We start from the raw sequence: 13,630 nt of genomic DNA on the forward strand, positions 1-13,630 counted from the left end.
CAAGATGTGTATCAATTTCTTGATAGATCACTGAATGACCTTGCACTGAGAGACACTGATTGCATTTCCCATATAATGAGGCCTACATCAATATATTTGCCACGATTCAGTTATGCTGGGGTAATTTACAACCCGTACAAACATATTTCCCAGTAATGACACCCACTTACCGTCACCCGTGCACAGTCATGCATTTCCTCACAGGATTTGTATATTTCCCCCTGACTTATATTCCTCCGGCTGTAAAAACTTTCATCACAAATCATACATGTTGTTTACTACCGAGTGCTCTTGTTTCACACTGCTGGTGGCCTCCAAATTGATTTTTTTTTTTCATGATCATAAATGAACATACCCCAGGCTATGACTCACAACATTGGCTGGTAGGGATCGAATCTGATTTAAACACGCACCATTGTCACAACGGTAAATCCATGGCCTCCAAGCCAACTCAATTACAGAGGAGCACACAGGCAGTAATGCGGATACCTATATCAAACAAAAAAAGCCCTGCACAAATCAAAGTTATTTTTGTCATGCCCAATCACTTATAATATTGATGTTTTTCTGTTATTGTTGTGATTTAAGTAGGGCACATTATGTGGTCTAAAAGAGAGTTTAATAAGTATAAAATACATTTTTGATAGATCTTGCTGTAACGGGGCACAATTGTGTTGTGATAAGTCATGAAACTTGAAAACTAATCGAATATGCCTTTATTGTAGTAACTAATAAACTAGAAATATAATTGAACCCATATATGAATGTAACCAGACACCATATACACAAATAGAGTCAGAAGTATAAACAGCTTGATTCAATTCAGTAAACAAAATCGATTCTGGTTTAGAAACACTAGTGTAAACTAGATCAGAATAATCTGAGATTTTAAAGGCTTTTAAAAACATACAGTATGTACAAAGACGAAGTACAGGACCCAATTAAAATTTACATATCAGAATATTCACATATGTAAGAACCTTGATCTGTGACCTGAGAAAAGTTATTCCAAGCCCTGACTAAAATTTGGTCTTTCAATTAAATCAAAAGTTGATCTGGTCCCTAAAGAATAATGTTACTTTAGTCTATATGAAAAAAAAATAAAAAAATAAAAATGTAAAACACAAAAGGTACAGTTCAGCCTCAAATGCACTCTCTCAGTCACTCAGAGTCTCAAACTACCAGGAGGGTGTCCAGAACTGGTTACTGAGTAGACATTCGGTTGAGTGGTTTTGTCCTCAATTACCAGACATTTCCCTCAAATATTCTACTCTTGAGAGAATAGAGTGCTAGTCATGGTCTATGACTTTAGACTCTCATGCAGCAAAGTCCAGGGGTTTGTTGGAAGGGATCTCTGGAGATCACCCTGTAGTCAGGATGTTGTCTGGTGGCTTTAGGGTCTCAGTGATGTCTTCCAGCTCATCCAGCAGCTCAGAGAAAGAAGGTCTTCGGAATGCATCCATCTGAAAGAGAGCAGGAGACATAAGGGCTGAGGCTTGAGGTTTGTTTTATATTAAATACATGGGTGTTTCTTCAACTATGAGCAGGTCCCAGCCAGGGGTTGATTTTTATTAAAACTAACAGATTTGTTTTCTTCTTTTTATTATATGATAGTCACATTAAAAGTCGTCATAATTTATTTTTGCAAAATACCTTTTATGTATAGATTTTGTTTTATCACTGTTCCAGAACCAGACATTCAATCTTGAATTTTAAAAATCCTTAAATATTACATTTCCAAAACTATGATAATCTAAACAAATAGTGATATTAGCAAACCAGTTTAATATTTTTATGTGAAAATAATTCATTTTTATTCAAATTCCTACTGTATATACATAACATTTATATACACTGTTGGACATTGTTAGTGTATTAAATAAATAAACTACTGAGAGTTTGAGAAGCGTTTTAAAAGAGTTTATCTTCTAAAAGGTTTATCTTCTATACTGTATGTTTTTAAAACAGTTAACCAGTCATTTCAAAGTCCCACACTCATGCACCTCAGCTGAAGGTGAAGCTTCTGGAAATGCTCGCTTGACAGATGCTAGTACTGTTCACAGTTGCACTATATTGAACACACTCCTGGAGTCTCTCAGTCTTACCTGGCAACAGCTGGCAGACAGCTCCAGAATGCACTCTGGGCAGCCCTCCACCAGCTCTCTGAATGCTTCCACATCCAGCCCATAATCCTGTAAAGAGGTCAAATACTGAGTTCAACACACTTTGTCTTCTGAAAGAATATAACATTGGCTACATACTGAAAGATGTGGCTGTTCTAGCCTTAAAAAGCAAAACTTTGCCAACTAAAAACATTACATACAAGAGATATCCCATTAGAGGGGTCAAATGCAAACATTACAAACAAACTGTATCTTATGAGAGAAATTCAAGACCAACTGTACAAACAAATTGTATCTCATCAGACTTTACAAACTATGTCTTATCAGAAACATCTGAGACAAACTTTACAAAGTGTCTTTCATCAGAGAAGGTCAAGACAAACTTTACAAACTTTGTCTTATCAGAAAAGTCTAAGAACAACTTTACAAATTTTACAAACAAACTGTATCTCATTACAGAAGTCCTAGAAAAACTTTACAAACAATTTCATCTGAAGTTTAAAGAAAACTTTACACAGTGTATCTTATCAGAGAAGTCAAAGACAAAATTAACAAAATGTTTCAGAGAATTCCAAGACAGACTTTACAAACTGTATCTCATCAGATAAGTCCAAGACAAAATTTTCAAAGTGTGTTTCATCAGAGAAGTCCAAGACAAACTTTAAAAACTGTGTCTTTTCAGAAAATTCTGAGACAAACTTTACAAACTGTGTCTTATCAGAGAAGTCTAAGACAAACTTTACAAACTGTATCTCAGTACAGAAGTCCTAAAAAACTTTACAAACAGTTACATCAGAAGTTTAAAGCAAACTTTACAAACTGTATCTCATCAAAGAAATCAAAGACTACCTTCACATCTTATCAGGAAAGTCTAAGATAAACTTTACAAATTTTTACAAACAAACTGTATCTCATTACAGAAGTCCTAGAAAAACTTTACAAATGATTTCATTAGAAGTTTAAATCAAACTTTACAAACTGTATCTCATCAGAGAAGTCCAAGACAAACTTTGTAAGCTGTATCTTATCAGAGAAGTCCATGACAAACTTTACAAATTGTCTCATCAGAGAAGTCTAAGACAAACTTTACAAACTGTATCTCATCAGAAAAATCCAAGTCAAAAATTACAGACTGTATCTCATCAGAGAAGTCCAAGACAAATTTTGTAAACTGTATCTTATCAGAGAAGTCCAAGACAAACTTTGCAAACTGTATCTTATCAGAGAATTCATAGACATACTTTACAAACTGTATCTTATCAGAGAAGTCCAAGACAAACTTTACAAATTGTCTCATCAGAGAAGTCCAAGACAAAATTTACAAACTGTATCTTATCAGAAAAGTCCAAGACAAACTTTACAAATTGTCTCATCAGAGAAGTCCAAGACAAACTTTGCAAACTGTATCTCATCAGAAAAATCCAAGTCAAAAATTACAGACTGTATCTCATCAGAGAAGTCCAAGACAAACTTTACAAATTGTCTCATCAGAGAAGTCCAAGACTAACTTTGCAAACTGTATCTCATCAGAGAAGTCCAAGACAAACTTTGTAAACTGTATCTTATCAGAGAAGTCCAAGACAAACTTTACAAACTGTTGTCTCATCAGAGAAGTCCAAGACAAACTTTGCAAACTCTCATCAGAGCTCAAAGCAAATTTTACAAACAAGATGTGTCTAATCAGAGAAGTCCAATGCAAAATTTACAAACAATTTCATAAGGAGTTCAAAGCTAACTTTAAAAAAAGCTGTATCTCAGAGAAGTCCAAGATAAACTTTACAAACAAACTACATCTATAAGAGGAATCCAAAAGCTAAGATATTAGTATTTCATAATTTACACACTACTCTGGCTCTGGGGTGCTTTTTAATCTCTGTAGATTCCCTCAAACATTGAATCGTGTGCATCAACTAAAAGCCCTGGACATAAAGTGTATATTCCAAAACCCTGTGGTGTGCAGCTTCATGCATATATAAAGAGCAATGGTGAAAATCATTATCCTTGATGTGACAGTGATTAAAAAAATTAAAAAACATTAAAGATTCTAAAAATTGTCTGTACAATGGTTCCCTTGACCTAGATCATTTCAGATCTCTTCTCTCTCCTCTAGACATCATCGGCTATCCATCAGTGTTAATGATGCATAAATGACCACACTGCTGTACACCAGGGGGCAATCACTCTGTCTGACCTTCTTTCATCCCCAGCAGACGAGAACTGCGCTAATTCATGGCACATAACAAGCCTCTCTTACTTAAAGGTACTATGTAATCGTTCCTTAGCTCATGCAAGTGCTGAATTATGCATTCAAGCAGTTTAGCAATTTAGTGTGAATTAACAAATGGTAAGCATTTGCATCTGCTTGGAATCCAGACAAACGTACTGAAAGGACTCTGTGTGTGTGTGTGTGTGTGTGTATTCAGCTGTAGTTTAGGGACAAAACTGTCCCCAAAAGAGATATACATATGACAAAACCACCCTTTGATTAATAGAAAATTGATTCATAAATAAAGCAAATACAGATTTTTTTTATTCTAAAAATGTTTTTATGGGCAGGGTTTGTGTTAGATTGTAGTGATTATAATAAGCTTAAAAAAATAATAATTAATAGACGTCTATGGTATGTCTTTGTTTAGCCAAGTAAAAGTGTGTGTATTACCTGCGTTCTGGGCAGAACCTCTGGATCGGCAGGGATTCTTGCCAAGATCTCACACAACATGATCCCAAAGGAGAAGACATCAACCTATGATTAAAGGGGGGCAAACAGCAGAGGTTCAGTTAAGCCTCTAATCACATCAGCACCAGCACTGGCTCTTTTTTTATATCTGACAGTGATGCAGAAACACAACAACTCACAGTTATTGCATCTGTTATTCATTATAAATTACTTTCCTAATCTGTACCTCACCCCTGATCTATGTTAGATAAGTGTGGTGACAAATCAGAATGTCCATTTTTATCAAGACACAATCATCTGCTAAAGGTTACGGTAATTAATGTGAAGTCAGTGAGTGAATCAATACTAATTTAATTTTAAGGGGCAAGACTATTATATAACATTGACGCATGTGGCATTATTCATGGTATAAATGTTTCAGTATACATGTTCCCTGGAAATTGAAATCATAACCATGGCATTGCTAGTGCCATGCTGTACCAGCAGAGCTACAGGAATGCATAATTATTCATTTCAATATGCATTTGACAGATGCTTTTATCCAAAGTGACTTAAATTGCACTCAGGATATACATTTGATCCATTCATGCATTCGTAGGGATTCAAACCCATGATTTTAGCTACATGACTCATATGATTATTCAAATAATGTAACCAAGTGTTTCCAAAGTCGTTTTTCTAATTTTCTTTGGTATTCTGTTTCATTACCTTGCGGTCGTATGGCTCTCCTCTGAGCATCTCGGGAGCCATCCAGAATGCCGACCCCACAAGGGACATCTTCCTATCGGGGTCATTTGCGGGCAGCTCCCCCACCTCCCTGGCCAGGCCAAAGTCAGTCACCACGGCTTCCCTGACTCGCGAGGTCATGCGGATTAGACAGTTCTGAATCAACAAAAACAAATGGATTCCACATGTAGAATGTTGCATAATCAAGATTATAAGCCGCATAAGATTAGTGTCAGATCTTTAGTTCTTACCTTTTATTGTGGTATGAGGAAAGACATTAAAAGAGAAGTACATTTTGAAACTATGCACTAAGGAAAATTTTTCTGCATCTCAGATTACCAAAACAAAGAGCTGCAGTACAGAGTAGGATGATGAGATGGACACACTATTTCAAAACAGAACTACAAAGCCTCAAAATGACCACATCTCCACAAGAGGGCAGCATTGCTATATGGGTGGATTGACTACTAAGTAATGTCTCTGCTAACTGTGTTTAACGAAAATCCCCTACAGTTTGATGACAACCCCAGTCAAAATCTGGTCTACACCAGCTTTTAATAATTGAAATGTGACCTGGTGAGTCATGGACAATTTGTCGTCAACACATTGTTGTCATTACAATCCAGTGGAGTTTTCCAAGCTTTGAAGTTCATGTTTACTTCTATTTTCTATTGTAAAACCAATAGTTCTAGTGTAGTGTGGAATTTTGACTCCCAAGTATCCTTCTGTTTAGGGGTGGGGGTGTGTGTAGGGGTGGGCTTTAGGGATAAGGGCCAATCAGGTAGCAGGGAGTCAGAATCTGGCAGGCAGTCAGATTTCGGAATAACACCGGCTCTAAAATCTAATTGGAGGAGACATGTGAGCTATTCTGATCTGAATACAGGTTCTAATGTAATTGAACTGAATAAGCCAAGTTGCTTGGCAATTGTTTATTGTGATTATCATTACTGATCAAAGTATTTTAAAAGTGTTTATTAATCATTTATTTATTGGTGTATTTTACATTAACATTTGTTCATTTAGCAGACTTACAAATGAGAATAATACAAGCAGAAACAATTAATCCAAGGGAGAGCACAATACAATTAGTGCTACCATACAAAATTTCAGCACTAGAATACTAACACATATTTCACATTGCAGTTGCTGCTGTTCTATTCAAGCATTAATCACAAGAAGCCCTGCTGTGATTTCACTATAATTAAGATGATAACAACACCCCTTCAATTCTTTAAAATGCATGGAGTTATGCACAGCCTGTGGCTTATTGCTGTTCAGTAATTTATCAGAATAAGTAGGATACAACAGGGCTAGAGGCACCCCTTGAGGAAATGTAGCTTTTTTCTGGTCACAAAATGTATCAAGGTAAAAAAAAAAAAAGTATTATTTTGATTGAATATTGATGGAGCAACATAATATGTGTGAGAAGAAATAAGAACGGAAGGTTGTTTCGATTAAAATTCCCTGATTCCACACTTGGGGTAAAAGGCCCCTAGGGGGTTTAAAGTGATATCGTTTAGATACCGGTGCAATAGTTATAGGGCACAGTTTGTCAACTAATGCAAATAATTTTGAGACAGCAAGATGGTTTTTTGAATAACAAATTAAGATGCTGCTTACTCAAAATAACTACTTCAGAAAAAGTCAATTTCCTGTTCATTTCAAACACATTTGACATTTTATTACATCTCAAGTATTTTATAAACAAACTAATCTCTATATGATTGGATGAGTCAATGTGAGCCCACTTTGAACATTTTTCAGAACAAATCGATTCCCGCCACTTTAAAAAAAACAATGTGTTTAATAGGGGCCTTTAACCCCTTAAATCCCAAATACTATCCTTACACTTATTGGAAAGTTATTGAAAACGGTTTGATTTAATGACCTTAAACAAAACTGAAAATTATAAATAAGTATTTTGTTCAAAAAGAAATGTCTTCATTTCAAGGATTTTCATTAGCTACATAAATTTGCAACGTTTTAAAAAATTGCCTCATGGAACAGGAAAATTTGGCAGTGCACAGTGACAAACAGATGTTTAGGAAAGTGCTGTGGTAGTTTTTGTTGCTATTTAGTGTTTTGGGAGAAAATCAAATCAAAGGAACCTTTCACCCTGCGGAGCCTTTAGCCCAGTTGTACCCTAATGCCTAAAATTAAAGTACAACTTCAAAAAGTACTGTAGTAGTCTAAAAACTGAGAATGTTCTCAGTATGATGAATATGTTGTGCATGTAACATGCTAGACCATTCAGTAATGTTTTCAGGTGCTTGTGTGTTAGATGAATGTGGTGTAGCTAAACACACACTGTTGTGGTGGAAGTGAAAAGCCTTGAGGCTTCATGTCTCTGTTGAATGGTGATACAGAAGTGAACACAGAAGTGAAAGGAAAAATGCCAAAGGCACCCAGCTAGTTTTTCATTACACCTTAACTCCTCCCTAACTGTCTGTGATTACAGATACCACCATCTTCCTCTTCAAATTGCAGTGATCTCAGAGCACCTATGGAGGTCTTTCTGCAGTACATCCATTAAAGGGACAGGTTATCCATAAAGGAAAAATCTGTCATTATTTACTCACCCTCAGCATGTTCGAAATGTTTGACTTTCTTTCTTCAGTGGGACACAAAAAGAGGTGTTTAACAAAATGTTAGCCTCAGTCACCATTCACTTTCATTGCATGGAAAAGGTTGCAATAAAAGTGAATGGTGACTGAGGCTAACATTCTGCCATACATCTACTTATGTGGAAGAAAATAAGTCAAACAGGATTGTTTTTTGGGGCATTTTTTGGGTAAACTATTCCTTTAAATCATTAGTTTGCACAGTACAGTGTACAGTGTAATTGTGCTCTGACATTTTATCTGTGGCAGTGAGGATATCACTGCATTTAAAATACACCCACTGACATAAGGCAGCAGACACGTTACATCTCTGAAGAAATTTGAACTTGCCATGTTATGCAAGCAGAATAATTAATGTTAACTCTGTTTTGTTTCTCCACATGATTGCTTCATTTAATACACTAAGATAACAGAGTAGAGAAAGAAAACAACGCTGTGGTCTGTGAGTGCATGTGTTAGTGAGGGGTTGGGTAAATGTGTGTAGTGTTTGTGTGGGTTAAGATGGGTGCACTGCTGTGTAGATAAGTGTGTGTGTGTGTGTGTGTGTGTGTGTGTGTGTGTGTATATACGCTATAGTTTAGAGACAAATTAGTCCACAAAAGTGAGCAAAATCATACATAACCTTCCTTCTGGGACATTTTGGGATGTTCTCATTTCTAAATAATTCATAAATAAAGCAAATCTTGTTGTTTTTATCCTAAAAATGCAAAAAAGCCCCTTTTAGGGGAATTATTAGATTATTATCTTTATATACAGTAAATATAACAGAAGACAATGGTATGTCCCAATTTAGGTAGGATAAAAACAACAACATGAGAAATTCACACATTTTAAGAGCAGCTTAAGTGTCAGAATACTTTTAGGGGCCACTGTGTAATATGACATGCCAATCTTCACATTGACCTTCTGTTGATCTCACAATCAATGTGTAAAAACTTAACTGCAATAAAGCAATAAAAAAGAATTGGGTAACATTTTACAATAAGGTTCCATTTGTTAATATTAGTTAACAACATTAGTTAACATTAACAATGAGCAATATGTTTACAGTATTTATTAATCTTGGATAATGTTAATTTCAACAACTAACAATAATTTTTTTAATCAAATGTTGTATTTTTTAACATTAGTTAATGCACTATGAACTAACAAGGACTAACAATGACCAACTGTATTTTTATTAACTAACATTAAAAAGATTAATAAAGGCTGTAAAAATATATTGTTCATTAACTAAAGGAACCTTATTGCTTAAATGCTCTAACTAACTACTAGTTAAACACTATTCTGAACTAAATACTTGGTACTCATTAAATCATGCACTGAACATGTTTTGTTCAAAACATGATTCTGGTCAAGCTAAGAAAACGTGTGCATGTGTATGCTGAGGATGAGCAGGGTAAGGGGATAAATGCTTGAAAGTGAATGGGACTCAGCAGGTCGTTGCTTGTCAGTGAGAGATACTGAGAGAAGGAGAAAGAACAGAGATGTTATCCACTGAAAGCAGCAGTGTGTCTGGAGTTTACAGAATGGTAAATGTTGGGCACAGAAGTGCATTAGCATAATAAAGGTCTGAACTCCCCATCTCTGTTCAAACATACAGAGGCCTGAGCACACTGCAGCCTGGCAACTGACAAAGTTAAAGCTGTCAGCATACTGTAACTGCTTTTTACAGCTCAGAACTTTGTAGGGCTACAGGTTCCCTTCTCAGAATGGAACAGCTTGAGGCTTTTAGTCTGTTTTATGAACAATTTCAACTTGTCAACTGCATTTGTGAGCAGCAAAGGAAATTATACACTGTGTGCATATACCGTATAGTGGCCCAAAAATGTATTTGAACACTAAACTTGAGGGAAACTGACTTCATCCACTAAAAAATTACCTTTAGTTGTATAAAGCCAATGTATTGCAAAAATGGTTAAAGGAATATTCCAGGTTCAATTCAAGTTAAGCTAAATTGACAGCATTTGTGGCATAATTTCAACTTGTCCCTCCTATTCTTTAAAAAAAAAAAATAAAATTTGGGTTACAGTAAAGCACTTACAATGGAAGTGAATGGGGCCAATCTGTAAACTCACTGTTTCAAAGGTATAGCTACAAGACATAAATAATATGCGTGTTAACATGAGTTTAGTATAGTACATTTTAGTATAGTAGATTTAGTATACTAAAATTTTTTTGTGTAAAGTTATATCCAATTTTACAACTTTGTTGCCATGACAACATAATGCTGTAAATCCTGTAATGCTGGTAATTTAGTAGTCTACAGCAAAAATAATTATTTAAACAACTTCACAGTTCAAATAATAAGTTTTAACAGGAAAATTAATGTAAGTGCTTTAATAAAATTATACGTTTCACATTTCTGCTGAGTGACTCCAGCCAGGTCTCCTAAGCAATCAAATTAGCCCGGTTGCTAGGGAGGGTAGAGTCACATGGGGTAACCTCCTCGTGGTTGCGATTAGTGGTTCTCGCTCTCAATGGGTCGCGTGGTAAGTTGTGCATGGATCGCGGAGAGTAGCATGAGCCTCCACATGCAGAGTCTCCACAGTGTCATGCACAACGAGCCATGTGACAAGATGCGCGGATTGACGGTCTCAGAAGCGGAGGCAACTGAGTCTTGTCCTCCGCCACCCGGATTGTGGTGAGTAACCGCACCACCACGAGGACCTACTAAGCAGTGGGAATTGGGCATTCCAAATTGGGAAAAAATTTAAATTCCCCATTCACTCTAACCTCCATTTTTGCTTTTTTAAAGAAAAGGAGGGATGATTTGAAATTAATTTTTGTAGTAATCAACATTATGCCACAAATGCTGTCGATTGAGCTCAGCTGAACCCGGAATATGCCTTTAAGGAAAGTGAAGTTCTGAGAAAAGGCCTAGCGTCATTTGTTTACAGATGCCATTCGGTGTCATATTTTGTTGTCCAATACAGTACAATTTCTACATTTTAACAGTGGTCTAAGTCCTGATAAGGTTTTAAGAGTAAGATAGTAAGAGTGAAATGTTATAGTGAGCTTACAAGGAAATGGGCACACAAGCAAAGTACTCAAACTAACCGGTCAAACACTGGAATCTGTGGTATTCTGCACTAAATACTTGGTACTCATTGGATCATGTTATGAACACGCTTAGTTCAAAACACGATTCAAATCAAGTCAGGCAAGTAAAAAGAACATTGGGGCTAAAAAACATAAGCACCATATTTTTTTGTAGCTACATTAGAGGTGTCCGTGATTATCTATAAATGCAAGGTGTGGCATGCAACTTGAAATCAAAGTGATTTCGTAATATATCTCCCTTCTTTGCCTTAATTGCTCAACTTTGATCCCTAAAGTCTGCCAACACACTCAACCACTGACGGGCATCCTGACCTTGGAGTTGAGGTCTCTGTGGTAGATGTTTTTGTAGTGGAGATAGGTCATTCCTCGGCTGATATCGCAGGCCAATTCGATTTTCTCTCTCCAGCAGAGATTGACGTCATCTCTGGCCAGCAGCTCCTCCAGACAGCCTCCGCTAACATACTATGCGTGAAGGAGGGAAGGACATAAGATTATAAAACACTTGCACTCAGAATCTCTTGACCTGATTACAACTTCCTCATCTATACACTGGTGTCATGAGCTTTGCTGAGCAACACATGGAGAAATCAGGGAATGTTTAGGAAGATTTGAACTGTGAATACAAAAACTTTGCCACTCACCTCAAGAATTGGGTACAGCTTGTTCTCTTTGACACAGATCCCCAGGTACCTACAGTAAAACAATCAAAATAGTTAATCCATCTGAGAACTGAGAAATTATGCATAAAATTCACTGGCCAGAGAATGGCAAATTATTCAATCAGCTCCTTCAACCATTCTAAACTGAATATCATTCATTAACTCGAATTTGACTTGGAACTGCTAATTAAAGGAACACAACTATCTAAGATATTCTGGATGGTTGCTAGGATTTTTCTATAGGTGGTTGCTAGGGTGTTCTGGGTGGTTAGTAGGCCTACGTTATTGCTTACTGGGCCAATCCAAAAGAGCCCGCCCCCAATTTTAACTGATATAAGTAACTCCCTCAATGCAAGTCTATGGGATTTTCCTTTTTTTTTTCTTTTTTTTTTTTTGCCAGTTTTATTATCTGCCAGGTGAAATCTTAAGTATGATCGCTTAAAAAAGTAATAGCACACCACTTATCAAAAAGCTGCACGATTTGAGGCATCATTTATGTCCATAGCATGAATGGTGTGGGACGAGTTATGCACCCAAATTTAAAGGGATATTTCACCCAAAAATTAATAAATGTTCTCATGATTTACTCACCCTCCTGGCATCCGAGATGTGTATGACTTTCTTTCTTCTGCAGAACACAAATAATAATATTTTAGAGAAATACCTCATCTCTGTAGGTCCATACAATGCAAGTGAATGGGTTCCAAAATTTTGAAGCTCCAAAATCCACATAAAGGGAACATAAAATTAATTAATTCCATACCACTCCAGTGTTTTAATCCGTATATTCACAAGTGATATGATAGGTGCGGGTGAGAAACAGATAAATATTTAAGTCATTTTATTTTTTTTATCATAAATTCTCCTCCCTGCCCAGTAGGGGGCCATATGCATAAAGAATGTGAATCACCAAAAACAGATGAAGGAGAAAATGAAGGGAAAAGGACTTAAATATTAATCAGTTTCTCACCCACACCTATTGTAAAGCCTCAGAAGCTATGGATTTAACTATCAGAGTCATCTGGGGTACTTTTATGTTGCCCTTATGTGGATTTTGGAGCTTCAGTTTTGGCACCCATTCACTTGCATTGTATGGACCTACAGAGCTTAGATATTCTTCTAAAAATCTTCATTTGTGTTAAGCAGATGAAAAAAAGTAATGCACATCTAGGATGGCATTAGGTAAATGATGAGAGATCTTTTTTTTTGGGAGAACTAACCATTTAATACTTAGAGTTAAGGATTTGATCAACCCTAAGTATGAGCAATGATAATTGTGATGCTTGCCAAGAACAGTTTACAAAAGCCTCAGATTCAGTGCAATCCTAGCAAAAGATTATCTTGCCATCCAACAAATACATTATGTGTAGGCATAATAGTCTTACCCGCTGATGCATTTAATATAAGAAAAAAACATTCTATTTACAGTCTGGGTTCCTATGCTCAAGGTCAGGAAATGTTATCTCACTTCACATCATGCTTTATCATTCAGTATTAGATTGAAAAAGTCAGAGTTGTTTTCTTCATATGTTATGAGTGGGCGTTATGAGCATCAGGCAAGCGTGGGATTGGTGGAATAATTAATCATGTGCAGAGGCGGCTCACCTCACTATGTTCGGGTGGGAGAGTTTCTGAAGTAGGCTGATCTCCCGCACGATGCTGTCCTGATCCACGTCATTTTTATAAATCTTCACCACCATCACCTTCTTTGTAGTGCTGTGCATCACCTGGTCAACACAGAAAACCATTACCAATTAGTGG

General features: G+C 36.4%; 1 protein-coding gene across 1 annotated transcript in view; it reads right to left on the reverse strand.

Moving 5' to 3' along the window:
* Positions 1-537: 537 nt before the first annotated feature.
* LOC127430604 (dual specificity testis-specific protein kinase 2-like) overlaps positions 538-13,630 on the reverse strand; it is a 31,230-nt gene continuing 18,137 nt past the window's right edge. Inside the window, exons 4-10 of the mRNA XM_051680493.1 lie at positions 13,475-13,596; positions 11,852-11,900; positions 11,523-11,672; positions 5,509-5,682; positions 4,783-4,866; positions 2,106-2,192; positions 538-1,463 (exon numbers count right to left, since the gene is read on the reverse strand). Coding sequence (XP_051536453.1) covers positions 1,362-1,463; positions 2,106-2,192; positions 4,783-4,866; positions 5,509-5,682; positions 11,523-11,672; positions 11,852-11,900; positions 13,475-13,596 — 768 coding nt within the window. The 3' untranslated portion in view covers positions 538-1,361. The remainder of the gene's footprint in view (positions 1,464-2,105; positions 2,193-4,782; positions 4,867-5,508; positions 5,683-11,522; positions 11,673-11,851; positions 11,901-13,474; positions 13,597-13,630) is intronic.

The sequence above is a fragment of the Myxocyprinus asiaticus genome, chromosome 40 (assembly GCF_019703515.2).
Source record: "Myxocyprinus asiaticus isolate MX2 ecotype Aquarium Trade chromosome 40, UBuf_Myxa_2, whole genome shotgun sequence".
In the NCBI taxonomy this organism is placed as follows: Eukaryota; Metazoa; Chordata; class Actinopteri; order Cypriniformes; family Catostomidae; genus Myxocyprinus; species Myxocyprinus asiaticus.